Source organism: Xenopus laevis, chromosome 4S (genome assembly GCF_017654675.1).
Source record: "Xenopus laevis strain J_2021 chromosome 4S, Xenopus_laevis_v10.1, whole genome shotgun sequence".
Taxonomy (NCBI): domain Eukaryota; kingdom Metazoa; phylum Chordata; class Amphibia; order Anura; family Pipidae; genus Xenopus; species Xenopus laevis.
In genome coordinates this window covers 98,746,622-98,773,137 of record NC_054378.1, presented here as the reverse complement: position 1 = coordinate 98,773,137, position 26,516 = coordinate 98,746,622, and the positions used below count along the sequence as shown (strand labels likewise).

Genomic DNA, 26,516 nt, shown 5'->3' with positions numbered 1-26,516 from the left:
AACCCGCGTGCCCTAAGGGAGAGGTGCCAGGGAACTGCTCCGTGAGGCAAGAGCTGCGCAGTATGTCCCACTCCAGTAAGGGCGCGAACAGCAGGGACCGCCTTCCCAGTGTGAAGCGCTATGTGCGCACACTTCCGGGTTGAGTAACTGCTGGGCGGAAGTGGAGGAAGCGCCATGCGGCGCGAACAAACTGAAGGCGCGCGGCGCGAACAAACTGAAGGCGCGCGGCGCGCCTAGATACAATGTCCTTACCGAGGTGAGGGCTGTAGTCTGGCAGAGGGTTGGAGCAGCGCTGTGAGCAGCGCTGTGAGCAGAGGGGAAGATTGCACGGAAGGCAGACCCCAAATGCTTGCCTATAATAGAAGGTAGTACTCAGGTGCATAAACAAACAGCAGAGTCACCTATCCCAGCAGAGTTACATCCAACCATGGAAGAAAACAGGGCAAGGTAAAACAAAATGATGCTTACCTGCCCAGTTCTGTGTAGTCTGCCGGCCAGACGGTTCATCCCCACATTAGTGGAAGGGGGAATAAAAACCAAGGTCTGGGTGGTCAGTGCCAGGGCACAATAGACCCCGGAGACATCCAGTTGGAGGAGGTAATGAAGGCAAAACACACAGTGTGGAAGCCCATTCCGTCCCCAGATAGAAATAAGACTAATAAAAACAAAGAAATAAATAAAAATGGAAAATAAAAACGAACTCCTGAAGGAGCCTATGTCCTAACCTCCTCAGGACACAACTAAAACTGAGCTGGCTCCGCCTGGGAGCTGGGGTATAGCAGGAGGAGGAGGGATTAGTTCGTTTTTTGTTGTGTCCTGCCTCCTAGTGGTGTTAGCTATACCCATTGTCCCTGTGTCCCCCAAGCAGACCAAGGAGAAAGGTACTGGAGGCTCTTGGGCCAACATTGGGCATTCAAGATGACCGTGCTTCTCCGTGTATCTTTGTGAGAATGCGAGGAAGCATGGGAAGTCGTAGGTGGGATGAAAGTGCCAATAAATCATCATGGCCTCCAATCGTGCTGCCAGAGGGTCACAGTACTGTGCAAAGAACCCAGGAACTTTGCAGTTGTGCTTGGATGCCATCAGGTTCTCCCCACCTATCTACCAGAAGCTGTAAGGCTTTCTGGTTTGGTAAAAGTTCGACCCCAAGGTAGCCTGGTGGGGTAAAGCCACCAAGTCAATGACCTATTGGTGCCAGATGACAGACATCTGGTGATGCAGGGAGAGTCTATGCCAGGTTTTGTGTATGGCCACCTGCAAGGGGCAGAGTGAAATTGGGCAAATGGGACTGACTGTATGGAGGAAACCATGAGGCCCAGAACTCTCATAGTGTTGCCTTGAGACGATAGATCAAGGTCTGCAATTTGAGTTCTTTATCTACCAAGTAATAAACACCCATTATTAACGCTTGTTGAACTGGAGGCCCAGGAAGGTCATGCATTGACTGGGAGAAAGAAGGGACTTCTGTAAGTTTATCGTCCAACCAATCTCCTGGAGGGTCTTAATGGTTACTTGAAGGTAGTACTCCGTTATCTCCTTGGAGCATGCCCCAGATCTCTGGGTAAAAAAAAAAAAATTCTGCCCCTTAATGTTTGGCTATACAGCAGTTCTGCGCAGTAGTTGGGAAGAGGAGTTTTAGATTGGGGCATTTGCCCTTGTTGGAGAACCAATGCATGAATGTGGTGGAGGAACGAGAGGGCAGGCTACTTTTTTTAATTACAGAAGCCCTGATTCTGAAAGGAGCTGCCCCTCTTAGAGCTGAAGTCTGACTTGGGGTTTCTTCAGTGGGAGGAGGGCGCTCCTCAATCTGCAATACTTCCAGAACTGAACTGCCCATATAAGGTGGTCGAGCGAGAAAATGTGGACCAGCTATGCTGCGCAAGTAAATTAAGGCAGAGGGAGCAACCGGAAAGCCCGCTTACCTCAGGAGTAGAGTTTGAGTGGAGCACTTGTCACTGCCAGTGGTAGGAGCCCCCCAAACTCTGCTATTCAGTTGAACTTAGGTCAGCCAGTGCTCTAGAAAAGCCAGAACAGTATCCGATGCTGCAGAGGGGTATAACATTAAGCATAAGGCATATATTGGACTCGGGTCTCAACCCTGTTACTAGCGCTAATCACTAGCCAAAGTTGTTTTTGTGCAGGGCCTTCCTAGAGGCTAGTCCTAACCTTCTGTGTTGAGGAAAAAAAAACTGAGCAATTCTGGCTGAGCAAGGGGTTATAAGGATTGAGGGAGGGGCTGCATTTGACGTCACTGCAGTGTCCTGCATTCTAATGGAACAAACCCTTATCCTGTGTACCTTGCGACATGAGAGAAATGTTACTGAATTAGACGTTTCACCACCTATGTATTAAAAAATAATCTCTATTTTTGTTATACAATCTATGATAAGGATTTATATTTTATTTTACATTCAAGGGGGCCTCAAAAGGCGCAATGACATTGAAGGAAAAAAAAAAAAAAAAACGCTTTTACAGAGGGAAAGAAAAGGGGATTTTGTGTTACTCACCGTTAAATCCTTTTCTCTTCAGCAGTCTGTGGGACACAGGGACCATGGGGTTTAGCTTCTACCTTCAGGAGGCAGGACACTAGAACAAAAACTGACTCCGCCCCCTTAAGCTATACCCCCCACTCACCGCAGGGGAGCTCAGTTTTGAATTAACCAAGAAGAAATAGAACTCCATAACTATATACAAACAACCACTTGATGGCGAATAACAGTCTGAGGAATCGCTTCCTGGGCGGGATGCCCTGTGTCCCACAGACTGCTGAAGAGAAAAGGATTTAACGGTGAGTAACACAAAATCCCCTTTTCTCTTGCAGATATCTGTGGGACACAGGGACCATGGGGACATACCAAAGCTGTCCCAACTAATAGGGAGGGAGGAAGCGAGGCCGAAGTCTTTAAACTACCGCGGCCTGTAATACCTTCCTCCCGAAGCGTGCATCCGATGCCGCAAAGACCTCAAATTTATAGAATTTTGTAAATGAATGGATAGAGGACCATGTTGCGGCTCTGCAAACTTGTTCGGCTAAGGCGTGATTCCTGAAGGCCCATGAAGTGCTGACACCTCTCGTTGAATGGGCTCTGATGAGTGTTGGAGGAGTTTTTCCTCTGGCCACGTAGGCGCGTCTAATAGTTTCTCTTATCCATCGGGATATGGACGTTTTAGATGCCGGAAAACCTTTGCGTATTCCTGAATGAATGATGAACAATGAAGATGATTTCCGAAATTCCTTGGTTCTGTCTAAATAAAACTTAATGGCTCTTACAGGATCTAAGGCATGCAAGGCAATCTCCTTAGCTGATTTAGGATGAGGACAGAACGATGGTACTGTGATGTCTTGGTTGATATGAAAATCCGATATGACCTTGGGTACAAATGAAGGAATGGTGCGTAGAACCGCTCGATCCTGATGAAATGTCAAGAAGGGTGGTTGACATGATAGAGCACTCAGTTCGGATACTCTGCGCGCTGACGAAATAGCTAATAAAAAAGCCACTTTCCAGGAAAGCCACGCCATAGGAATGGAAGCCAAGGGTTCAAACGGAGGACCCTGCAATGCCGACAGCACCAAATTCAGGTCCCACGGAGGAAGAGGATCTCTATATGGAGGAACTATATGAGTTGCTCCTTGTAAGAATGTTCGAATATCCGCATTAATTGCCAGCTTCCTTTGAAACAGAACCGAAAGTGCTGATACTTGGGATCTTAATGATGCCGGAGACAGTCCCTTATTCAACCCAACTTGAAGGAATTCTAAAATGCCAGGAATTGAACAGTCCTCAAAAGGTATTCCTTTTTGAACACACCAATCTTTGAAACAACGCCACACTCTGTAATAAGTCTTCGACGAGACTGGTTTCCTTGCTGCTATCATGGTCTTTATTACCTCTGAAGAAAACCCCTTTCGTTTCAGCACTAGGGTCTCAATAGCCATGCCGTCAAATTGAGCATCTTCGAGTTGGGATGTACTATGGGGCCTTGAGATAGTAGATCTGGTAGATTCGGTAGTGGCCATGGATCCTCTCTGGACAGATTTATCAGATCGGAAAACCATGCTCGTCGAGGCCAGTGTGGTGCTATTAGAATCACTGTGTGATTTTCTCTTTGAATTCTTCGAATTAACCTGGGTAGCAGAGGAAGAGGGGGAAATGCGTAGCCTAGTTGGAACTCCCATGGAGCCGTCATGGAATCCACTGCGAGTGCTAGAGGATCCCGGCAACGAGACATGAATTGTTGTACCTTCCTGTTTGCTCTTGACGCCATAAGATCTATGTCCGGAATTCCCCATCTTTCTGTGATCAAGGTGAACACTTCTTGCTTTAGAGACCACTCTCCTGGGTCCAGTGTCTGTCGACTCAGATAATCGGCTTCCCAATTTTCGAGGCCCGGAATGTATATTGCGGATAGAGTTGCATTGTGTTTTTCCGCCCAAGACAGAATTTGGCTTACTTCCTGGAGTGCTTGTCGACTGCGAGTACCTCCTTGGTGATTCAAGTAAGCCACCGTTGTCGCGTTGTCCGATTGAACTCGGATGGCTATTCCCTTCATTATCTGTTGCCAATAACTGAGAGCCCTTCTCACCGCTCTTAGTTCTAGAATGTTTATTGGCAGTTGAGTTTCTGCTGATGACCAAATCCCCTGAGCTGTGAGTGTGCCGAACACTGCCCCCCAGCCCCTTAGACTGGCGTCCGTAGTGAGGATCCGCCATTGGGGATCTGCAAGGTTCCTCCCTTTGGACAGGTTGTTGCAGTTCAGCCACCATGCCAATGACACCTTGGTCTTGGGAAGTAGAACTATTCTCTGAGACAGATTTGTTCTGTTCCACTGTGTTAGAATGTTCCATTGTAATTCCCTGAGATGGAACTGCGCAAAGGGAACCGCTTCTATTGTGGCCACCATGGATCCCAGTACTCTCATGGCAAACCGAGCGGTAGTGTTCGGAGTCTTGGCGAGACGTCGTACCAACGTTAAAATATTCTCTATCTTGTCCTGTGGCAGATAAACTTTCTGATTCTTTGTGTCGAAAATCATACCTAAAAACTTTAGTTTTTGGCTGGGAACTAATTTTGATTTTGTGGTATTGATTATCCAACCCAAGCTTGTCAGTGATTGTATCACTTGGGCCAGATTGTTCTGTGCTTCTTGGTGAGATGGCGCCTTCAGAAGAATGTCGTCCAGATAGGGCGTAATGGATATCCCTTGTACTCTGAGAGATGCCGCCGCTGCTGCCATCACCTTGGTAAAGATCCGTGGAGCCGAGGTTAGGCCGAATGGTAGTGCTACGAATTGAAAATGTAGTCCTAGGTAAGCAAACCTCAAGTATTTCTGATGGACTTGGAAAATCGGGATATGAAGATACGCGTCCCGGATATCTAGTGCGGCCATGAACTCGTTCGGTCTCATACTGGCAATTACTGAACGTAGGGATTCCATCTTGAAATGAGCTGGTCGAATGAATGTATTGAGCTTTTTTAGGTCTAATACTGGTCTGAAGGAGCCATCCTTTTTTGGCACAATGAAGAGGTTTGAGTAGAACCCTCGAAATTTTTCCTTTGGGGGAACAGGTACAATGACTTTTTCCTGTACTAGATTGAGTACTACTGCGAAAAAGGCTTGTCTCTTTTGTGGCTCTGTTGGCACTCTTGACATGAAAAATCGAGATGGAGGGGTGGAAGAAAACTCCAGCTGATACCCTCGGGATACAATTTTTTGAACCCAAGAATCCTGAGTGGTTCTTCGCCAAACCTCTTGAAAGTGAAGCAACCTGGCCCCGACTGTAGGTTGCAGACTGAGATCGATTTGGTAGTCATGCTGAAGATGACTTGTCTGACGGCTTTGACTGGTTTCGTCTGTTCTGCCAGTTGCTCTTGAACTTATTCTGGAATCTGTTTTTGTTTCCTGAGGACTGAGACTGGAAGTCCCTGGAAGTTGAAGTCTTGGTGTAGCGTGGGGAACGAAAAAATCGTCCTTTCCGAAAAGTGGACCGAGGTTTATTTTGGGGAAGGAGCGTGCTCTTGCCCCCTGTGGCTTGACTAATAATTTTATCCAAATCCGACCCAAACAGAAGTTTTCCTTTAAATGGTAGAGTGGTAAGAGATTTCTTTGATGATAGATCTGCTGACCAGAGTTTCAACCATAAGGATCTGCGTGCCGCCACCGATAATGCTGAAGTACGCGCTACTACTTGGGCTGCATCAAGAGATGCCTCACAAATATAATCGGATGCATCCTTAATTTGTGAAGTAATGTCAAGAAGTTCTTGTCTAGGTCTTCCTGAAGCAATATCATCCATCAAGGATGAAATCCAAGTCTGAAGAGCTCGGCTTACCCATGCCGTTGCAAAAATGGGCCTTAAGGATTCTCCTGATGAGGAAAAAATGGCACGCAACAGTCCTTCCAATTTTTTGTCCATAGAGTCCTTGAAGGACGATGCGTCTGGAACCGGCAGAGCTGTATTCTTAGACAGCCGAGAAACCGGAGCATCTATAGATGGAGGAGAACCCCATTTGTCAGTATTTTCTTTTGGAAACGGATAAAGTCTTTGAAAACGACGATTAGCCTGAAATCTCTTCTCCGGTTGTTCCCACTCGGACTGAACAATGTTGTCTAGTTGAGGGTGAGAAGGAAATATTGGTACCGATTTTTTCTGACGTTTAAACATTAACTGAGAAGAATCTGATGAAAGCTCAGATTCCTTGAGATCCAAGCACTTGATTACTGACAAAATTAACTTGTCTATAGATTCTGAGGATCTAGTCGGCTCCTCATTATCCTCTTGGTCATCTGATATTTCACCTTCACTTTGTGAAAAATCATCCTCTGTAGGAGAATTGGCTATAGATTCTTCCTCACTGAGTTCCAGAGATGTTGAAGGAACTGCACGTTTGTGGGCACGGGTCTTAGGTTCCACTGTACCCTGATCTAGTCTGTCTAGAAGTTTATCTAAGCATGCCGCCAATTTAGGAATGCCTGAAGATAACTGGGTTGCCCATGCAGGCGGGGCTACTTCAGCGACTATGTGAGTTTGAGCAGTGGCGGTCGGTACATGCGGAGGAGAATTATCCTCCCTATTGTCTGACACAGCAGTTTCCTGCAGTTCTTGAGCCCTCAGTGACCCCTCAGCCGAAGAAGGCGGAACGCAGTTACTGCATAAGGTCTCTTTATGACCAGCTGGTAGGCGTTTGCGGCACTTGGAGCATGCTAAATATCTAACTTTAGAAACAGCATGACTGGTCCTAGCAAACGGTCCTTCAGACTTTTTATCCGCCATGGTAGAAAAATTTTTTTTTTTTTTTTTTTTTTTTTTTTTTTAAATTTTTATATATTTTTTAAATCTTTTTTAAAAACCACAACACTCTAAGGTAGCTCTGAAGAAGCTTTTACCCTTGTGCCTGCCCCCCTCGGCACCCTCTCCCAGCCCCTGGCCCCTGTGTCTGACCGTGAAAAAGTACTGTCTTGCTGAGTCAACGTAGCACCGGCTAGAAACACTGGGACAGGTCCTGCACACGCGCGCTAGGAATGCTGTTCCTAGCCGCCGACAACCTTTTCTCCCTGAGGCGTTGAATTTTGGCTGGCCGCAAGCAGCCACACGCTGCTCAAATCACTTGCGCACTTAAAATGGCGCTGCCGGAAGTGATGCGTCATCGCCAACCGAGAACCGCCTATGCGTTCCGCAGTGGAACGCAGGCTCACTGAAATAACCTCCAGGTGCGCCCTTCCCCACGCGCCTAACAGAACACGCTGGTGCCGCAGTCGGAAGACACAATAGGACCCGGGGTGGGGTTGAGGGGGGCACAAAAACCACCATTACTCGCCAAAATAGTTGCTCCAGCGTAAAAACGCCAATACTCACAGACCCTGGACATCCATCATCTCACAGGATGCCCGCATTCAGCCTTCTGCTCTGGACAGCTGCGGCTCATGTTACATGACACCATTGAGTGCTGTGTGGCTCGCTCCATAAGAGACTTAGTCGCCCCAGTGCAGATATCCCACGAAGGGGGAAGCCTAAAAGGAGATTCCCTTAAGCAGAGAACTCCAGGACAACCCCTGGTGCCAAACACAAAGTCTGGCCGCAGAATAATCCTGACTGGATTAACATCCTGACTCCTTGAGGACACTAGAAAAACTGAGCTCCCCTGCGGTGAGTGGGGGGTATAGCTTAAGGGGGCGGAGTCAGTTTTTGTTCTAGTGTCCTGCCTCCTGAAGGTAGAAGCTAAACCCCATGGTCCCTGTGTCCCACAGATATCTGCAAGAGAAATACAAATTCCTGGTGTATGGCTAGGTCAGCATTTCAATGAAACCATCAACAGAATAAATGCAGGTTGAATAATATGAAGGCATAAAGAGGATGCATTTACTGTATTTAGTGACTTGGGCTACACATCTAATGCATGGCTTTGTGGTTCAGTTTTTGAAGAGCTACTTTTCTTTGGCCTTAAGAATAAACAGTTCTGCTGCACTCATGCTATTCAACCATAGAGGGACCACTCACTGACAAAACCAGAGCTATACGCATGTGACAAGATTAATATTGACTGAGAATGTAAAGCACTTTCATCAAGTGTGCCATTTTGGTGACTCTAGGATAAAGATTTAGCATCATGAATGGATAATGTTTAAGTGCTTGTTTGAGGGCCTTTATAGACATTTTTGGTGACTAAAAACACATCCTGAGTGTATAAAGACAATTTGATATGATCTCTGACAAGTGTACTAGGGGCCACAGAAGGCATGGCTACCCTTCTATTGTGAAGATGCGACTGATCTACACTTAATCTGCCTAAGCACCACACACGTTGGCTCACATGGTGAACTGGCAAATTACATTTTCAATATTCATACACCGGTTAGATTGCCACACACACGCGCAAACAATAATGAAGACTGTATTGAGTGCATGTATGGCCAGCTTAGGTAATTTTGCTATAGTGCCAAAGACTGCATCTGCAACACTATTCTGGATATCCTGTACTTGTCCATGTTTGGAAAGGTATGCGGTTTATCTTACCCTGGTAGTTTCTTGAGGCTCATCACGTTGTTCATGGTGCCTCTCTTGTTGCTCTCTTAACTCCCTCTCTAGACGAGAAATACGCCCATCATATTGAGACCGCAGAGCACTCATTCGTACTTCCAACTCTTCCTTCTGCTGCTCCAGATTGGCATTTTTCTGTTTAAGATCTTCATTTTCTCTTGTTAGTTGCTCCTTAGCACCTACAAACAGAATTGTCATAGTTAAGGCTGCCATATGTAACCATGTGCATATAAACCAACAATGGCCCCATTATTGACTGGTGAATAGTGGCAAGGGAGGATTTCAATTGAACAGCTTTGAAAGGACAGGCTTACTTTTACAGAGCTCATTATCATTACTTAAAGGGGTGATATCCCTTTATGTTAACTTTTAGTATGGTATATGGGCTGCCTTACCATTATTCTGTGCTAGTTTCTGCCTCACTACCAATAGTGTTTTCTTTGTCTTCTCCTCTTTCTCGTTAATCTGCTGACGCATCTGTTCTTCTTGAGCAGTCTTATCCTGGAGGTCTTTATGAAGATGGGACAACTCTGCCTGCATGCGCGAGATTTGCTCCTGATGCTCTTTTATTTCATTATCTTTATCATCTAAAGTCTGAAAGATTAGATTTAGAAAATATTATAGTGAAACGCTTTTCAATTTGTGAAGGAATGTCAAACAAAGATTAGTAATTTCTGAAAAGTGCAGTCATGAGAAGAGTGAAAATGAAGTGGCCACAAAGAACTATTAACTGTATGTTTGTTAGGTTCAGAGCAATTTAAATAAATATTACTGAAACATTATTAAAAGCGTTTGCCAAGTAGTAGTTTATTTAAGATGGTAACCTTTTGCATGTTATCCACAGTTGTTTGCATGGTTGTAACTTTGGCCTCAGATCTTTGAAGACTGTCTTTTAGCTCCTGCACTTCTTTCTGGGAAGCCTGTTCCTGCAATTGATCTGCCTTGGCTGAAGACGCCTCTGCCACCATCTTAACAGAGGAAACAAAAAACAATATATTTAATAAGAAAAACAGACTGCAAAAGCAAACTAAATGGTTTATGGATAACTTTCCAGATTAAATAGTATTAAATAGTATTACATACTACATCAATTCTTATCTGTCCAACTGGTCTCGTAGAATAAGATTTAGACTGATCTGACAGATTAGATGTGTTAAAATAACTTGGCCTTTGAAAGCCTTACCTTGTCATGAGTCACTTTTAACTCCTCGTATTGAGTTTTGTACCTCCTTCCAATTTTTTTAACTTGTGTTATGGTTTTGATTTTCTCTTGTATGTCCAGGATCTTGGCGTCAAGCTCTTTCTGAAGTTTCTCTTTCTCTGCCTTTATTTTTGTTAGATCATCCTTGACACTCTGCAACTGGCTCTGACATGTGTTCAAAGATGCATTTGTCCTGTGGTAAAATATCAAAATAAATATAAAATATGCAAATTACCAAGAATTTTTTAAGCACAGAAAAAGAATAATTGTTATGATCAAGAGTTGAGAATATTTGGGTGTCCTCAAACCCAATAATCAATTAGAAACTACCAAAATTGGGACTTAACCTCCAAGCAAATCAACTCTTAAAAAAAAAAAAAGTCATAATGCAAGTAATCCAAACTCAAATACTAAAAAGGCAATATTTATTCACAACCATGCCATGAAGTAAAGGTTAAAAACATATTAAAACCAAGCAGTGCATACTTGGTGGTCTTGTCCTATGGCGCGTAGGTTCTGGATCAGAGTGTTTAATATGGTTTATTCTATTTTTGACGTTTCCCTACCCAGGGATCCTGCATTAGCGTTATTAGGGGTTAAGCCCCATGCTCAATTTCGTCTGTTTACCTTTATTATGTCTGCGGCCAAAAAGACCCTAGCTCATGCTTGGAAACAGAGGTGCGTACCATTTGACCCTGTTAAAGTTAGAGTCGATTGGATTATGTCGCAGGAAAAGATGACTAGCATACTACTTGACACACATCAGAAATTTTTGGTGGTCTGGAGTCCTTGGATTGAATATAGATTTGGGCCTGGTGTTCCTAGCATCCTTTTTTCTCTATAGTAACAAGAGTTTTATTTTGATGTTAGTGTAGAAATGGTTTTATTTCCTTTTTCATTATTTCTTTTATTTGATTTTATTTTCTTACTGTTTTAACTGATATTCAGTATTGTGCATTTTATGGTACATTTAATTGTAGTTGTTCTACTGTTAATATCTCAATGCCTACTGTGATTTTCTGTGTCACCTTTGATATGCTCTGTATACCGATGTGTATTAGAGATGCTTCTGTGGTAATGTTATGTACAACTTTTTTGCTATATTCAATAAAAATTTATTGCAATAAAACCAAGCAGTGCTGCATCCTGAAGGAGGGATCCCTCTCAGGTATCAGGTGCGTAGAAAAGCAAATTAAAATAAACACTATGAAGCTACGGTTGTAGCGAAACGGCTGTTGAGGTGCAGCGCTGCTCCTGAGGGACGGGCTTTCCCTTCTCAAAGGAATCACAATGTGAGGAAGGACGCAGGGCACTGGTATTTATTTAATGCGGAGCCTATACACCAAACATGCATCGTTAGTGGCGCGTCTGGACGCACGGTCGGTATAAAATCTTACCTCTTTTCCCCGACCCCAGTTGGAATCTGGATAACATCGGGAGTCTTTGTGGCCTAGTACTCATATTATCCATACAGGTGTGTTGAACTAACTTTTGCTGCACTGCGATTGCTGTATCGCTAATTATGTCACTGGACCAGATATTTGTTCACACACATATATTCGGATTGAATATTGGTCATCACATATTGACTTTGCGGCTTGAACTCCCACCTAGTCATATCTGGTCCTATTACATCACCACTACAGACATTTTCTTGGACATTACAGGATCCGCTGGGCCCATTCAGCCCCATTTATTCAACAGCCTTTGAGGTGATAAATTATACCAGTGCCTAAGCATCGTATGATTCCTTGTCTATTGGGACCTCTTCGCTATCTAATATTGGATTAACATGACCTATGCGGATTCAATCTTCTAAGGCACCATTCAGATGTGTCCTTAGCCATCTAATACACATAGCCATAGCACGTTAGACAGTGATTATTCTAATTATTTGCTTTTCTACGCACCCCGATATGTGCAATACGGGTGGCATTAAAGGAGAAGGAAACAAAAAAAAAACTAGACCACCTTCAATATGTTTTCCTTCAGGCCCCCTCCTGAAACGCCACAGTAAAAACGCTGAGATAGCTGCTGCTTCTGTGCACCACTGTTCAGGGGTTTTGCCCCTTTTCAAAGTTTGGCGATGCCGTTTTAGAATTGACGTATCATTTCCGCCCTGCGCTCCCTCTTTGTGACCCCCTCCTGTGACGTACTCATAAGCGTATTCAACTGCACATACCTGCACTAACCTTCAGACCTCAGTCAGACAGACCCGATCACTGGCTGGCTTATTTAACATTCCCCTCCTCTGCTCCTGCGCTCGCTCGCTGACAAACTGTAAATTAAACCAGAGCGAGCGCAGGAGCTTCAAAGCTTCCCCTAATAGCCTAGCAACAGGAAGCTGCATCTGCTATTGGAGTGAGAACGAATGAGGCGGGGGCAGAGAGGTCAGCAATGACGAACGGCTGCATCACGTGACCGCTTCGTCATTGCTGCACAGGGAAGCCAAAAGACACTTGTGCGCATGCGCAGGGCACTGCTGGTAACGATTGCGCATGCCCTATTTGGAAGGATTTCTGGACATCAGACAGGGTAGGCTGTTACATACATGTTTAATCTTTTTAAAAAAACTATTGCAGCAAAAAGATTAAGGGAAAAACCAGTGAGGGAATGCTTGGGGTTAAACATATATACTCTTCTTTGGCAACACTTAGAGCTTAGGTTAAATTTTGACTTTCCTTCTCCGAATGCATAAGATTAAAAGCTTCACCTATCTTACACAAATGAAGCAAACTGCAGCAATTGCTGAAGCAGAGAATTCCTTCCCATCCACCACCCAAAAAAGTATAAAAAAAAAAAAACAAAAAAAGGAAACCCCACACAACTCAGATCTTTTAAATAGAGACAAAACTAGTATAGAGAACTAGCTCATGGTCAGCTCTAAACCATGCGAGTGTGGTGATTTATTTCTAAGTTCATACTATGAACATACATATATTCAGTGCATGCAGCACAAAGTAAGAAACTTTATAGGCAGACATAAATACGTACACAATAAAAATAATATGGGGCATATATATCCCTCAACAACATATAGCAGTACAGTGCAACACAAGATTAGGTAAACAGGTTACAATATTGTTGAAATAGGCAAATATTTAGTTTGTACCTTGCAACTTCAGTTTTTAGCTTTCCGGTTTCTTCAGTCAACTGCTGGATACGTTTAGTGTTAACCTCCCTCTCTGAAAGCAGTTTCTTATACTCTTCTGCATCTGTGTCCTTTTGCTGACTCAATAAATGCTTGGAGGTTAAAAAGAAAGGAAAACTGTGAATTAGCAGCTCTGGCAGGTTTGCAAAGCATTAGTTAACCGGTTGCTTCTTCTAAAGACAATGATGTCAAGTGATCAAGTTAATGTATGTTTTAAAACTATAGTCTCAAATGCTGGTCAAGCTATACGTTATAAAAATGGCAGTGAGAAACAAGCCACGAAGAACCAGTTAACACAAGCCCAAATCAGAACACCCCTGAGGATATAATTCTAAAATGTAACTTTGGTCTGTATACCAGTGCATTTTTGTCATGACAAAAGTATGGTTGATTAATTTTTTCAGCATTCATGGTTTGTGTCTGCTCCTGTAAATACAGAATCATAGGGTGGAATAAAATCAATGAATACTGTAGTTGTCATGCAGGAAAAATCCATTTGGTGATAGGTGCACCCCATAAATAATGGTGCAGCCTATCACCCAATTGCCCCTAAGTACATTCTGGATCCTTGCTGGATTGCATACAGGCAGAAGCCACCAAAGATAGGAGCCCTTTACAGCATTTGAATGGCTTACATAAAAGCAGAAACCAACCCTAGTGATTTAAAATCACCCTGGAACTACTGCAATCAGCAAAGCTGGCATTTAGTAATGCCAGCTTTGCCTCTGTAAGCAGTGTCAATAAGAATCATGTGCACACATCATTTTGAAACAGAGCGCCACAATCTATACATTACTAAGTCGCATTTGTGTGTCTGATTTGTGTCAAAAAGCAGGCGCACGAGACAATTGTGTCAGCCGCAACTTTTTATTTCAGCTGCAATTATGCTGGAAGAAAAATGCAAAAATTCTGCTTTTTGGGCCCTGGAAATGCAAACTGCATTTGGATTAGTAAATTACGTTTTAAATTTGAAATACAATATTTACTGCATTAATAACAAAGGTTAAGCATAGCAGCAATCATTTTACATTACATTATGGGGGTCATGAGCAAGGCCTCTCTGTCAGTCACATACACAACCTAAAGCAATAAGTGATTGGTACATGACTGCATGAGGGGCAGACAAATTGGAATGGACTATTTACAGGCAGAACCATGGCAAAATCTACATCTGGTTAGTATTTTATACAATTTTATTTCACGAATAATAATATTCAGAGGACAAACGGCAATTTTTGAGAACATCAGGACTTTTTTTTTAATGTAAAATGCGGGAAAACATTACTTAAAACCAGGGAAACACACCCATTGGTATGCATTATAAATTGGTGGGACCACAAATAAATGTGGGAAAACTTAAAATTATGGTACTTAAAAACAAGGTTTCCCAATAATCCTATATTCTGGAACAATTTACATATAATTTTCTGGGGAAATATCGGAATATAATAAAATGTGAAGTTTTAATTTCAAGAATCTGTCACTATGCAATGATTGACACTGCATGACAACAGCAGCATTAGATAGCTTTTCTGTGTATAAATGGGTGTTAGACAAACCTGTGTTCGAGCCCTCCAACGCCTGACATCCTCCTCCAATAATTTCTTTTCTGCCTGCAGCATTCCACTCTTCTCACTCAGTTCTGCATTTGATTCTTGCAATGGTAAAATGTTGGATTCAAGTTTACGTATCTGAAATATGAATGTAGTATTTCATTGCAACAATACACACAACAGTAACCTGTAAACACAAAATAATGCTTTACGGTCTTTAGGAAAGCTCTACAGAAGGGCTGTCCAATAAGAGGACCACAAAGCATTTCTATGATCCTTACTCTTCCCTTGGATAACTATTTCTATATACTTTGGCATCAAACAATACAAAAGAGAAGCTGGACAGCACTACCCTAAATAACTGTAATAATTACTCACCTTTGCTTGAAGTTGCTGCAGTTCCTGTTCTTGCTTCTCATTCTCTTCCCTCAAAATCTTGTTACTTTCTATTAGAACATTCATAGTTTCGGTTTTTTTCATAAGTTCTTCGTGCTGAGCCATGGTCTTGGCAGTTACCTTTGAAAAGTGCAAAGTTAAATCACAAATGCACAAGGGTATTACTTGCAGACAAAAAACAGGATTTAGAAGCGGTAGCTTGGACCGTACCTCTTAATTCAGGCAGCGCATATCTGAGGAAAACATTTTCAGATGACATTTTCATAGACTTACAATTTACAGCTATACCTCCACAGCATTGCATTCATATGCATGTGGACATATACAATCTGTACAGCATCATACCAAACAGCCCAAAAAGACAGGTGCAAGAAGCCAGCTGCTCTTCACTTTATTATTTGCTTATGCATCATATTGCCCAGTGGATGGTGCATTGACTGTTTTTAATTATATCCTGCCTGGTACAGCAACAAACAATATCCATGGTATATCGACATGGGTCAGCATCATGTGGCCAGCAGACACATACTTTGAAACAAAAATAAAATTTGTACTGTTTTGTCAATACGTGTATGGCCAGCACTATTCCTAGGTCAGTTGGGGCAAAATAAGAATGTGTTTTGAAGAACAAGAAAGCCACAAAAACAAACTTCCCTACTGCTCCAAGAGACTCAAGAAAAAAACAATAAAGCAAAAGACCAACAAATTGACAACCAACCTGAACTTTCTCACGCTCAGCGTTCAAACTGTCCTGTAGCTCATGCAGTTCCCGTTCCATGTGCTCTATCCGCTGCCTGTAGCGCAAGCATTCCACCTGTGCAACTTCAAATCTTGCTTCAGCTATCTCCTTTTCCCGACGAACAAATCTACAAAATAGGTTGAATTTCATTCTTGAAATAAGCAGCCAAGAGCACAGCAGGTTATCTACCATGTATACAGTTCTCAATAAAAATGTAATACTACTGCATATTTCCTTTTGTGGAAAGGACACAAACCACCAATTTGTAGTCCAACTAGTTAATTAGTTAAATCCTTTTCACAATAATGGGAACAACTTCTCGGAAAGAGGGAAGATATCAAACAGATGACAACCGCGCTGGGTTCCTTAATAATTAAATTTTTCATTTAAGAGAACAGGATTTTTGATACTCAGCGTTAAATCCCTTTCTCTGTAGTCGATAGGGGACACTGGGGTTATTGTGAAAATGATTTAACTATTTAAATCCTGTTTACTCTGTCGTCTCAGGGGGACACAGGGCCGCTGGGGACTTAAAGCTGCCAACAGGATGGGCACGAGAGATTATAACACATTATTGCACATTATTGCACTACGGAGTGCAACACCTTGCAGCCAAACAAGGCCTCTGCTGAGGAAAACATGTCTAGACTGTAGAATTTGGTAAATGTGTGGACAGACGACCAGGTGGCCAACCTGCAGATCTGCTCCAGAGAGGCTAAATTGCACCATGCCCAGGAAGGTCCCATGGATCTTGTGGAGTGTGCTTGAACGCCTTCTGGTGGATATCTTCCTTTAGAAATGTATGCCTGACGGACGGTCTCCTTGATCCATCGTGCAATAGAAGTCTTGGATGCTGTCAAGCCTCGCCGTAGCCCGGAGGGAATTATGAACAACCTTTGGGAACGAAAAATAGACTTGGCCTTATCCAAGTACCAACGCAGGGCCCTGACCACACCCAGATTATGAAGTAGTTTCTCTTTAGCGTTCTTGAGTTCCGGACAAAGGGATGACACCACAGTTTCTTGATCCATATGGAATGCCGACACCATTTTAGGAAGAAATTATGCTACTGTGCGTAATACAGCCTTGTCCTTGTGGAATACTAGGAAGCCTGGATCGCACGATAAAGCACTGAGCTCAAAGACACTTCTGGCCTATGAAATTGCTGTAAGAAACCCTACCTTCCAGGTGAGCCATTTGTTAGATACGGTTACCAGATGCCGGCACAGCTGAAGGAAAGACAATATTCTTGGCACACTGCATTCAAGGAAAGGAAAGTTTGCATCCTTACACCAGCTACAGTAACTACGCCAAATGCTGTGGTATGATTTAGATGACGTGAGCTTCCTTGACTTAAACATAGTGGCAATGACGTCTTCGTCTATACCCTGTCGTCTGCAGATAGCTGCTTCAACAGCCATCCCTTCAAAGGGAATAGGCCCGGATTGTGGTCGACTATGGGCCCTGTAACAGGAGGGTGACACTGGCTGTTAGGCGAACTGGTTGTGCTATGGATAACTCCTGTAAATCCGAGAACCCAGTTCTACTGGGCCAATATTGGGCTATTACAATCACCGTGGTTTGTGATTGTTTGATCTTCAGAACCTGAGGCAACATGGGTAGAAGAGGGAAGATAAAGGCTAGGTCAAGGTTCCAAATCTGTGTCATGGCATCCACTCCAAGTGCCATTGGATCTCGAGAACGGGCGAAGAATCTGGTCACTTTGTGATTGGTTCTGGACGCCATGAGGTCGATCTGAGACTGCCCCCAATGTCTCGCCAGCTCAGTCAATATCTCCGGGTGAAACTCCCGTTCTCCGGGATCTATTTGGTTTTGACGGAGGAGGTCTGCCTTTGTATTTGCCACTCCTGGTATATGAATGGCTGAGAGTCTTACAGAGTTGAGCTGCACCCAGGATAGGATCTGTTGGGGCTCCGCTAGAGCCGACTTGCCGCAGGTGCCTCCTTGTCTGTATATGTAGGCTACCGTGGTAGCATTGTCGCTCTGAACTCGAACAGATTTTGTTTGCAGCTGGTAGAAAAACCAAAGAGTGTGAATTTTACGGCTCGGAGTTCCAGGATGTTTATTGGTAGCCTGGTTTCGGGGGGAGGGGACCAAGGCCCCTGTAGCGAGAGGTTGTTCCATGTTGCTCCTCAACCTTGTAGACTGACATCTGTTGTAATCAATATCCATTCTGGAGTCACCCAAGATTGTCGAGTTGCCGATACCCATGGAGAGATTCCCTTGTTGGTTGAGTGAGTGTGAATCTTTGTGACAGAGACCCCCTTCCAACTGGATACGACGATGGCTTGGAGAGGGCGCAGATGTATCTGGGTGAATGGGACTACTTCTATGGATGAGACCTGAACAACAAACTGACTCGGTTCCTTAACCTCGTCTGCTTGTTTTGTGGTAGACTCAACCGTTCTAGACCTAGAAACGTCATGTGGTTGCTGGGCAGTAGATTGAACTTGTCCCAACTGATCGTCCAGCTGAACTCCTGTATGATGTTCAGCAGTTGCTTGCGTGATGGAAAAACTGTAGAGGATTTGTGTTGCCTTTTGAACAAGCCTGACACTGTTTGCGGAATCGGAGATTTTTAGTACCTCAAACTCCTTTGATGATATCAATATCATGTTGTATCTCACAGTCCTTGTTGTTCCCCTCCGAGGAGGCCTTGGATGGGGGGAGCTCGCCTTCCGACTGAGAAGAGTTTGCTCCGGCTGATGAACAGAGGGGGTTGTGAAGTTACCCTTAGGAAACTCGTCAGGAGGTAACTCTCAAATGCTTTATTGAAAAGAGTGTTCGAAATATGTGAATTGCATGTAAATATTGGGGTGTTGAAAACAGTCGCATGAATAACACATCCCAACAGATATGACAAAATAGCAGCAACAACAATTTCCACATGTCAGTCTCTCTGGATGGTTATTAGGGAGTTGAATCTTGCTTCAGCTGGTGACAATGGTGACTAGGAGGTATAGTTCTAACCAGTGGCCAGAGGGGGGCAGCAAGCAGTTTCACTGACCTGTAATCCAGCACATGTACAGGCTGCACAGCATAGTTCCATAGAGAACAGTATAGTTCCAGTGTCTCTCCTCAGCGTCTCTCTTGCACTGCCCCAACACAGGGGCAGTGCAATGTGTGGCACAGACTGGGCACAAATCCTAGAGGGTGATATGGAGATGAAGGCCATGGAAAATGCAGCACTTTGCTCTTATACTGCTGTCACACTGGGATGATGTGTGGACTTTATCGAGCAGCCCATTACCGGCACTGAGCTGAATAACCTCCAGTTTCCACTGCCACACTCTTGTGTCTCGCGGGACCGAAGCCATCAGTGCCCCCGAGTCTCCCTCAGTCTCTCTGTGACAACAACTCCACCCACTTCTTCTCTGGGTGATGTCACTTCCTGATAGTCTTTCTCCACCTTCAGGGGCAGCCTCTGACTGGAACTGGCCAGTTGGACAGGGATGACCGTTCCGGATAGGCAATGACTAGGTTTGTTGAGTTCAGTGATGTGACTGATTATATAAACATCACAGGGGTATGTATGGTAGTGTCCCTCTTGAGGTATCTGGCCTTTTGTGTTTCACACTAGCCTTCTGACCCAGTTTGGCTAGAGTTTTGGCTTGTCGGCTATAGAGGGTAAGCTCTGCAAGGAAGCCAGGGACTGTGAAAGCTGAATTGCCCAAAGGGGGGCTGGTGGGTCTAAGGAAGTGCCCGCAATACCCTCTGGTGGCGTGTTCTCTTGACTGGCTGAACCTGTTGGGTTTCAGAGGCGGAATTACTACCTGGGAAAGAAGCCGCTCTATGACTATTGGAACATGTTCGGCAGATAGGCTCGCCCTTAACTACTGGGATTTTTAGATTGACATTTAGTACACATTAAGTATGTGACTAGTGGCACCCTAGGGAATAGACCCCCTGATTCAGCTTCTGCCATGTGCTCAATGGTACCAGCTGAGGAGGTGGGCATCAATGTTTGCCTTGCCCTGATATGCTGCAGTGGCTCTATTAATTTATTTAATATTTGCCTATGCCTGCCTATCTAATAATCTCCTGTATCTCCTGGGAGTAACTGCAGGGACCCCCAGTGTCTCCGGTGGCTGTAGAAAGAGGAAAGAGCCACACAATGCCGCTCCCGTGTCCTCTGTGCAGCTAAGAAGCACAGTCCAAAATGATGCCTAGAACGCATATAAGTTGCACCTTCGGCACGAAACTGGAATAGTGCCAGAAGCCGCCCCGCTGCGCCGCGATACGAACATGCCTGTTCACCACCGGTGAACTCTGGAAGGATTTGGACGCCGCAGAAAGAAAGCAGGCAGAGGAGGGGGGACCCTGAGGTGAGCCATGCTTTGGAGACACCGGTGGGGGAGGGAGAGGCAGGCGCTGGAGGGGTACGTGCAACCAGGCTCTCCCCCTTTTCCCCCCGTGGAGGGGGGCTGGGGGATGAGGGTACTAGCAACGCGTGAGGGGGGTCTAAGGCTCCTCGTTTCTCTGCTTACCGTCCAAGGTATCTGCTGTCCGTAACCGGGAGCAGAAGTCAGTGGGTGGTCGATATAGCCTTTATCGCTAGAGATGACCCAGGCAAATCTTCCCACAGAGGAGGGCTCCCCTAGTTGGATACAGGGACCCCTGTTCCTGAGGGACCACCTTTTCTCTTCTTATCTTTTACTGAAAAATTGTCCATCCTCCTAGGAAGCAGGACACTTAAAAACGGAATAGGTTGGTACGTGTGGGGGTAAGCCAGACCTCTGACATGCCCCTTTATTTAAATTCCAAGTGTCCTGCCTCCTAGAGGGTGGAGCTTAACCCCAGTGTCCCACTGAGACGATCGAGAAATTCAGGAGGAAACCACAGAATTCCCTATATATCATGTGCCAAGCATTCCAGGTGACCAATTGCTGTGGACCTGAATTGTACTCTGCAAAGAATGGTGCGTACCTAGTGAGGACAAATGGCAAATCTGCCTCTTCTTCATTGCAGCATCCCTAGGCTGAAATGTACACACAGTACAGGAGTTGGCAAAGCAAATTTGCCTCTTCTGAAGAAGCTTAAAAATACCTTGGTAAGGCAAGTTACATGGCATGACTGAATTAGAACTTTTGTTCAATTTGTACTAAATAAGCCACCTAATTTGAATCTTCAATATCCACTTAATGGAAATGTAGGATGAATGTATCTTATGGTTTATCTAAACGTCATATATTTTACAAAATACGAAGTATTCTGTGCAATGAAGATTGTATACCTGAGAATTTCCATTACTTGCTCCTGGGACTTTCCCTCCTCACCGAAGGACATATTCAGCGCTCCTTCTTGAACAGAGGTCACCATCTTTTTACTGAGGCTTTCAATCTGCTCATGAAGCAGTCCGTTTTGTTTTTCTAGATCTTTGCAACGTGACTGAATCTGGGACACTTCCTCCTACAGAAGTATGAAGCCATCAGAAAAGCCAAAATTACTTTCAGTCCATATTTTTTTTTTTTATATAACTTGAACTCCAATATTTTTTGGAACTATTAAGTCCAAATATTTATGGACTGTACAATTGCACACATGTAATACCCGTTATATTTGTGAACATATAAATGAATATAAAAGCACAGAAGCAGCATTCTGTCAAATCAATATACGTATGTATTATAAGTGAAAAAAAAAAAAAAAAGAATTCCTTATGGAGCTTTTTCCCACCTTAAGCATTCGCTCTCGTTCTTCCCAGGAAGCCCTGGATTCCAGTAACTGAGATCCTGCTTTCTGTGCGGTCTCCTCACACTTATGGCGTATGGCAGAAGCACTGGTAAGTTGTTCCTTAGCAGCCTGAAGGGCCTCAACATCTGCTGCATGTAGCATCAACTCCCGCTCATATTTATTTTGTGCCTCTGCAGCTATCCTAGCCTTGTACAAAAAGAAACAGGTTATTAGAGGTTTAACTTGTCAAGCGAGTACATATGTAAAGCACAAATATATGCATAGAGGTACTCACTTGTTCTTGACAGTCCTGTTTAGCTTTCTGCTCGTTACTGGCAGATGTTGTAGCTCTTTGAAGAGCTTGCTGAACTTCTGCTTGAAGGCTGGAAAGACTCTGCCTAAGCTGAGTTACCTACATGAAACACACATAAACCTTTAAAATATTCTATTGGTTTTAAAAGGTGTTTAGGACCATAACTTGAAAACAGAATGAAGGGTCAGACATGGTGTAAATAAGTTACAAATTTCATATTGATTTTTGTTTTTTCTTCAACAGTTTTAGTAATGGCACCTACTGAACAGTCCTTCTTCCTGGGTCTCTACATAAACACAAGAAGGAACCAAATAGGAGCAGGTCACTCAACAAGAATATATGCTGATAAATGGATTAGATCCTAGTGGAGACTTCATGAGCTCAGCTACCACTGGTCTGTGTGAATTCTTACCTGCTGTTCCATCTGCTCAACAGTTTTGTGCTTCTCATCCCGGAGTTCTTGTTTCTCCTTTTCAGATTCCATCATTTTCTTTTCCAACTGTGACTGGTACTCTGAAGACTCTTTTAAGCGCACTTCTATGGTTTTTCGGACCTCTTCAGTCACCTAACAAAATAATGGTTGAACAATACATTATGAATACAATAGGGTAGTCAGTTACCATAAACAAGTGCCTGACCTCCATGGCTGCTAGTTTATATTGCATTGTTTTATTCTTATGCAAAGCCTCTGTGGGTAAATAGAGAAAAACAGCCAATAAAGCTATAAGTATGTACCGCTTACACTGGACAATAATATGGCATGCAGAATCAGCGATTGAAGGTATTTGGTTTTCAAATGCAGACCTGTCATTTAATGACTAGAGTACCAGAAATGTAAGAAAATCATCAGCCCAAGACCAGTTTAGCATTCAAATGTACCTGTTTTTCTTTGTTAAGGGATTCTTCTAGATTTAGCACAACAGATCTGTACTGTTCTACATTGCTAGTAGCAGTTTTTAGTCTCTCTTTTAGGTCGTTAACCAGCTCTTCAGATTGTCTCAGCTTAGTTTTAATCTCTTCCACATCTTCAATATTAACATCCTTATCTAGAAAAGTAAAAGCAAAATAATTAAATTGGAGATGATCTCTATAACACACTTCACTCACTGAACTACCATGTGTTAAATATGCACGCCTCATTCCATCATTACCACGGTTAGCAGCCTGCTGGCTTGAACGAGATGCAAGTTGCAGTTCAAAGCTATTTAGTTGCTGCTTAAGGACAGAGATTTCCTTATGTGAATTCTTCAGCAGTTCTTTAGTGTTATTGTGAAGGTTTAACTCCATTTCATATTGCTTCTTGAGTTCCAGAACTTGTACCTGAAATAGGAAAATAAAAAGATAAGGAAGGCTTCGAGCAAATTATGGCATGGCAGTTGGGAGTTTCTGTAATGGACGCAGAGCTTCTGAAATCTCAGTGAGGTTTGTGAATCTTAAGGAGAAGGTAAAATACCGATATTGGCATAAATAAATAAATAAATAAATAAATTTAAAAAAAAACACATTACATGACCAAGTACCTTTGGTAAAAACAGCAAGATACTTACAGGTACCAAAGACATAAATAATTGTCCCCCTATGGATCTATAGGATGACATCTTGGCCACAATGGAAATATATTTTTTAAACCAACATGTTTTATTGGTTTTCATATTGAAAATAAATAAGCAGCACACTTATTTTGGTTTGCTGCATAGCCACAATAGAATTATTTTTTTTTTTTAAACCCAGAAACATACCTATTGGTGTTCTAGACAGTTTACCAACAGGACAGAATATAATTCAATATTTCAGCTTCAAGCTACTATTAATACTAAATTAAAATATTTGTATGAATAAACACATTGATCATCAGATCCAAACCTCTCCTGGTACAGATTTCATTCCATAAGCCATACTATAAAGTAGAATTAGGTTTGTTATGCAGTCCTGTATGTTTAAGCTTTTCAGATGTAGTCAAATATAAATAATGTACCTCAGGATTATATGACATATTAAAGCACTCTTATGTATATTATGGAATGTATTGGTGACTTCTAATAGCCTTAGATTTTACAATAGAAGGGCGTATTGTTGGGAAACGAACAAATACTGGCCTAGCAGCTATTTTGTGGCTTTACTATGCACTAGGAGCACAGTTTTAGTGCTTATGACTTGAAAGTCCCTATAGCCACTAGAAACCAAAAGCACTGCATTAAGAGCACAGATTTCCTAGATCTGAATGAGCCTTGCCTTGGTCAAGAGAGACTGCAATTTATTGCACACAAAGATAATTCAATTGGAATTTGAAAAAGTGTTCCGCACAAACAAGGAATAAGTCGCTATACACAACTAAGTATAAAACATAAGCGGATCCCAGCAGAATAAAGATCGGATAGAAGGGAGGCAGAGCTAAAAAAAAACAAAAAAAAAAAAAACCCTTAAATCCCCCTTGCGTGGCCCCCACATGAAAGTCTGCCTGATGCAATTTCTTAACTTGTGTGAGCTTTAAAAGGTATCGGGTACATAGATACTGGCTTAACTGGAGCATAGGGCAGGCAGATAGAGCAGGAGACATGGAAACCTGTGTGCCATACTCTGCTTGCCCTTTGCTCCCTGTGTGTGCCATACTCTGCCTGCACTGTGCGCGCCATACTCTACCTGCCATATGGACTGTGTGTGCGGCATACTCTGCCTGTCCTACTCTGTACCCTGTGGGAAGGGAGGTTGGTAGGGTTTGTTCTGGGGGGGGTGCAGTGTTATCCACAGTGGAGGAAACTGTGGTGGCATATGGATTTAAGAGATTATGGTATATTTAAGAGTATGATATTTTTCACACGAGTGATGGATATCCATGCAGTGAGCACCAAGCATTTTTTTGGTGTGTTACCACCATGTGGCCATGGTCTTAAAGTTCTTGAGATAAGATGGGTGTGGTTTAAATGGGGCATGGTCAACATAGTTTCCATTTATCGACCATCCACCACATAAAACAGAAAAAGGCCATCCCTCTGTACAACGGATCAATTAGACCAGTGCTGTTCAACTTCTAAGTATCAAGAATGCTTTTATGATAAATCAACACCTTTGTTACAGACAGGACTGATGAAGGCATTCATTCAATGTGATAATTTAACCTTGTGCTCTGCAAAAGCTCAATAAGAACCCAGAAAGAATGTTGTAGCACACATACTTACATCTTGGTTTTTGCCCAACAAATGTCTTTGCTCAATTTCATGCTCTAATTTCTTCTTTGTCTGGGCCAACTCTTGCTCTAACTTTTCAATTTGATTGTTGTACCTTTGTTTGATCTCGGTTTCAGATCTTTCTAATGTGACCTTGAATAAAAATGTAAACCCAGCAGAGTATTAATAAACAGGATTCAGTTCAAAGGGAGAAAGGATAATGCAGACCTCTGCTATGTGCCATAGGGAGTACATTTGTAGCTGGACTATAGCTCCCAGAACTGTGTATAAAGGGTAAGGATAGCCTACTATATGGAGGGGTGTAATTTTTCTCCATAATGGTGCTACGCATCATAAATTGCACTCGTCAGGTGTTCTATCCACCTAAGCACCAGTATATTACACTACACAATTCCAGAGTGATATGTTTGGTATGGAATTATCAAGATGCCTTTGGTGCACGACTGCACAAATGTCCAGTCATCTTTACAAAAGAATATATGTAAGGAAAAAGCTATACATTTTAAATTTAAAGGGGAACTCCGGCTTCCAAATCAAATTGTGATAAAGAGGCCCACATAACACAGAAACACCTAATAAACCCATCACAGTTACAGGCTTCTTCAAAAAGTGTGAATAAATGGCATTTTCATTGCTGAAATCCAGCTGTTTAACTGTTATTCTCTTTCTGCATCATTTGAAATCCTGGCAGGGAAGGAGGGACTAAACACTGATGTTACAAACAACTTTTCCACAGCTTACAGACAGCATGCAGGAACTACATAACCCACAATGCATTGCACTGTGATGTTCCGTTCCTTATTGAAATCAAGCCTGAAGGCAATTGTGGGGTTTGGAGGATGCAGGCTAAGGACAGATGGCTGCTGATAAAGTAACAGTAGTCAGCCAGCTCAGTAAAGTAGTCAGACAGATCAGCAGGGGGCTAGGCTTACGGAACTGTTCCAAACCATTAAAAAATCATGAAAAGTCTGTATATCTTTTAATTGATGTATATTGCAAAGTTGCTTGAAATTATGTTTACATTTTTTGTTCATTCCTAAGTAAACAAGCACTCTGTTTCATTTGAAGGCAGAGAAATGCCCACTCTCACCTAATACTTAGTAGTTGCTCAGGCAAACAGCCTTTTCCATCAACTTGCAGAAATACTTTGACCAACAGATACCCAAATGGATCAGAGTTTATTAGAATATATGTTCTTCGATCCCCTTACTGTAACAGCCATGGGGTAAATACAAAAAAATAAA

At 43.1% G+C, this 26,516-nt stretch overlaps 1 protein-coding gene across 2 annotated transcripts in view; it reads right to left on the bottom strand.

Annotated features, from left to right (window-relative positions):
- The window catches only part of tpr.S (translocated promoter region, nuclear basket protein S homeolog), a 103,215-nt gene that overhangs the window by 35,930 nt on the left and 40,769 nt on the right, over positions 1-26,516 (bottom strand). Inside the window, exons 20-34 of one of the 2 annotated variants that reach the window (XM_018261191.2) lie at positions 25,264-25,404; positions 23,239-23,407; positions 22,967-23,133; positions 22,500-22,652; positions 22,070-22,186; positions 21,778-21,981; positions 21,335-21,510; positions 16,060-16,207; positions 15,324-15,461; positions 14,952-15,083; positions 13,354-13,484; positions 10,224-10,434; positions 9,865-10,008; positions 9,436-9,634; positions 9,017-9,219 (exon numbers count right to left, since the gene is read on the bottom strand). In XM_018261191.2, coding sequence (XP_018116680.1) covers positions 9,017-9,219; positions 9,436-9,634; positions 9,865-10,008; positions 10,224-10,434; positions 13,354-13,484; positions 14,952-15,083; positions 15,324-15,461; positions 16,060-16,207; positions 21,335-21,510; positions 21,778-21,981; positions 22,070-22,186; positions 22,500-22,652; positions 22,967-23,133; positions 23,239-23,407; positions 25,264-25,404 — 2,433 coding nt within the window. The remainder of the gene's footprint in view (positions 1-9,016; positions 9,220-9,435; positions 9,635-9,864; positions 10,009-10,223; positions 10,435-13,353; positions 13,485-14,951; positions 15,084-15,323; positions 15,462-16,059; positions 16,208-21,334; positions 21,511-21,777; positions 21,982-22,069; positions 22,187-22,499; positions 22,653-22,966; positions 23,134-23,238; positions 23,408-25,263; positions 25,405-26,516) is intronic. The other variant, XM_018261192.2, reaches the window with a different exon arrangement.